The 497-nt window shown below is 37.0% G+C and overlaps 1 protein-coding gene across 1 annotated transcript in view; it reads right to left on the reverse strand.

Annotated features, from left to right (window-relative positions):
• The window catches only part of LOC119591832, an 11,797-nt gene that overhangs the window by 10,281 nt on the left and 1,019 nt on the right, over positions 1–497 (reverse strand). The window contains exons 2-3 of the mRNA XM_037940575.1: positions 361–431; positions 4–33 (exon numbers count right to left, since the gene is read on the reverse strand). Coding sequence (XP_037796503.1) covers positions 4–33; positions 361–415 — 85 coding nt within the window. The 5' untranslated portion in view covers positions 416–431. The remainder of the gene's footprint in view (positions 1–3; positions 34–360; positions 432–497) is intronic.

Genomic DNA, 497 nt, shown 5'->3' on the forward strand with positions numbered 1-497 from the left:
CACATGATGAAGATTCAGTTACAGCTGTTGTTGCTGTCAGGAAAAAACCATAACAAATTTCGGAACGTTGTAGATGTTGCTGTAAGAAAAGAAAATCATTAGTATCATCTTCCATAATTCTCGTCTTTTTCACGCAGAAAAATATATATCACAAATTGTAAACATGAACCGAATCAAAACATGTGTTCGAATCTCTAAACCTCATTTTGTGTTGGTCGAGCCTGTTTGCATGTGCATGTTTTACACATTATCATGACCATACCATCTGCCACTAGATAAATGATACACTGTAATAATAATGACATATCAACGAGTGTTGATATGCATGGTGAAAGAGTCATCGAGGAGAGGGGTTTTTACCTGTCACGCTCGAAGCAAGCTTGAGCAGCAGGAGAATGATCATGTTTGGCCACATCTTCGATTATCGCCAACTGATAAAACAGGTAATGATATTCATTGCCAAGTATGTTATTGCTATTACACCCTACGATTTACTT

The sequence above is a fragment of the Penaeus monodon genome, chromosome 29 (genome assembly GCF_015228065.2).
Source record: "Penaeus monodon isolate SGIC_2016 chromosome 29, NSTDA_Pmon_1, whole genome shotgun sequence".
NCBI classification, from domain to species: Eukaryota; Metazoa; Arthropoda; class Malacostraca; order Decapoda; family Penaeidae; genus Penaeus; species Penaeus monodon.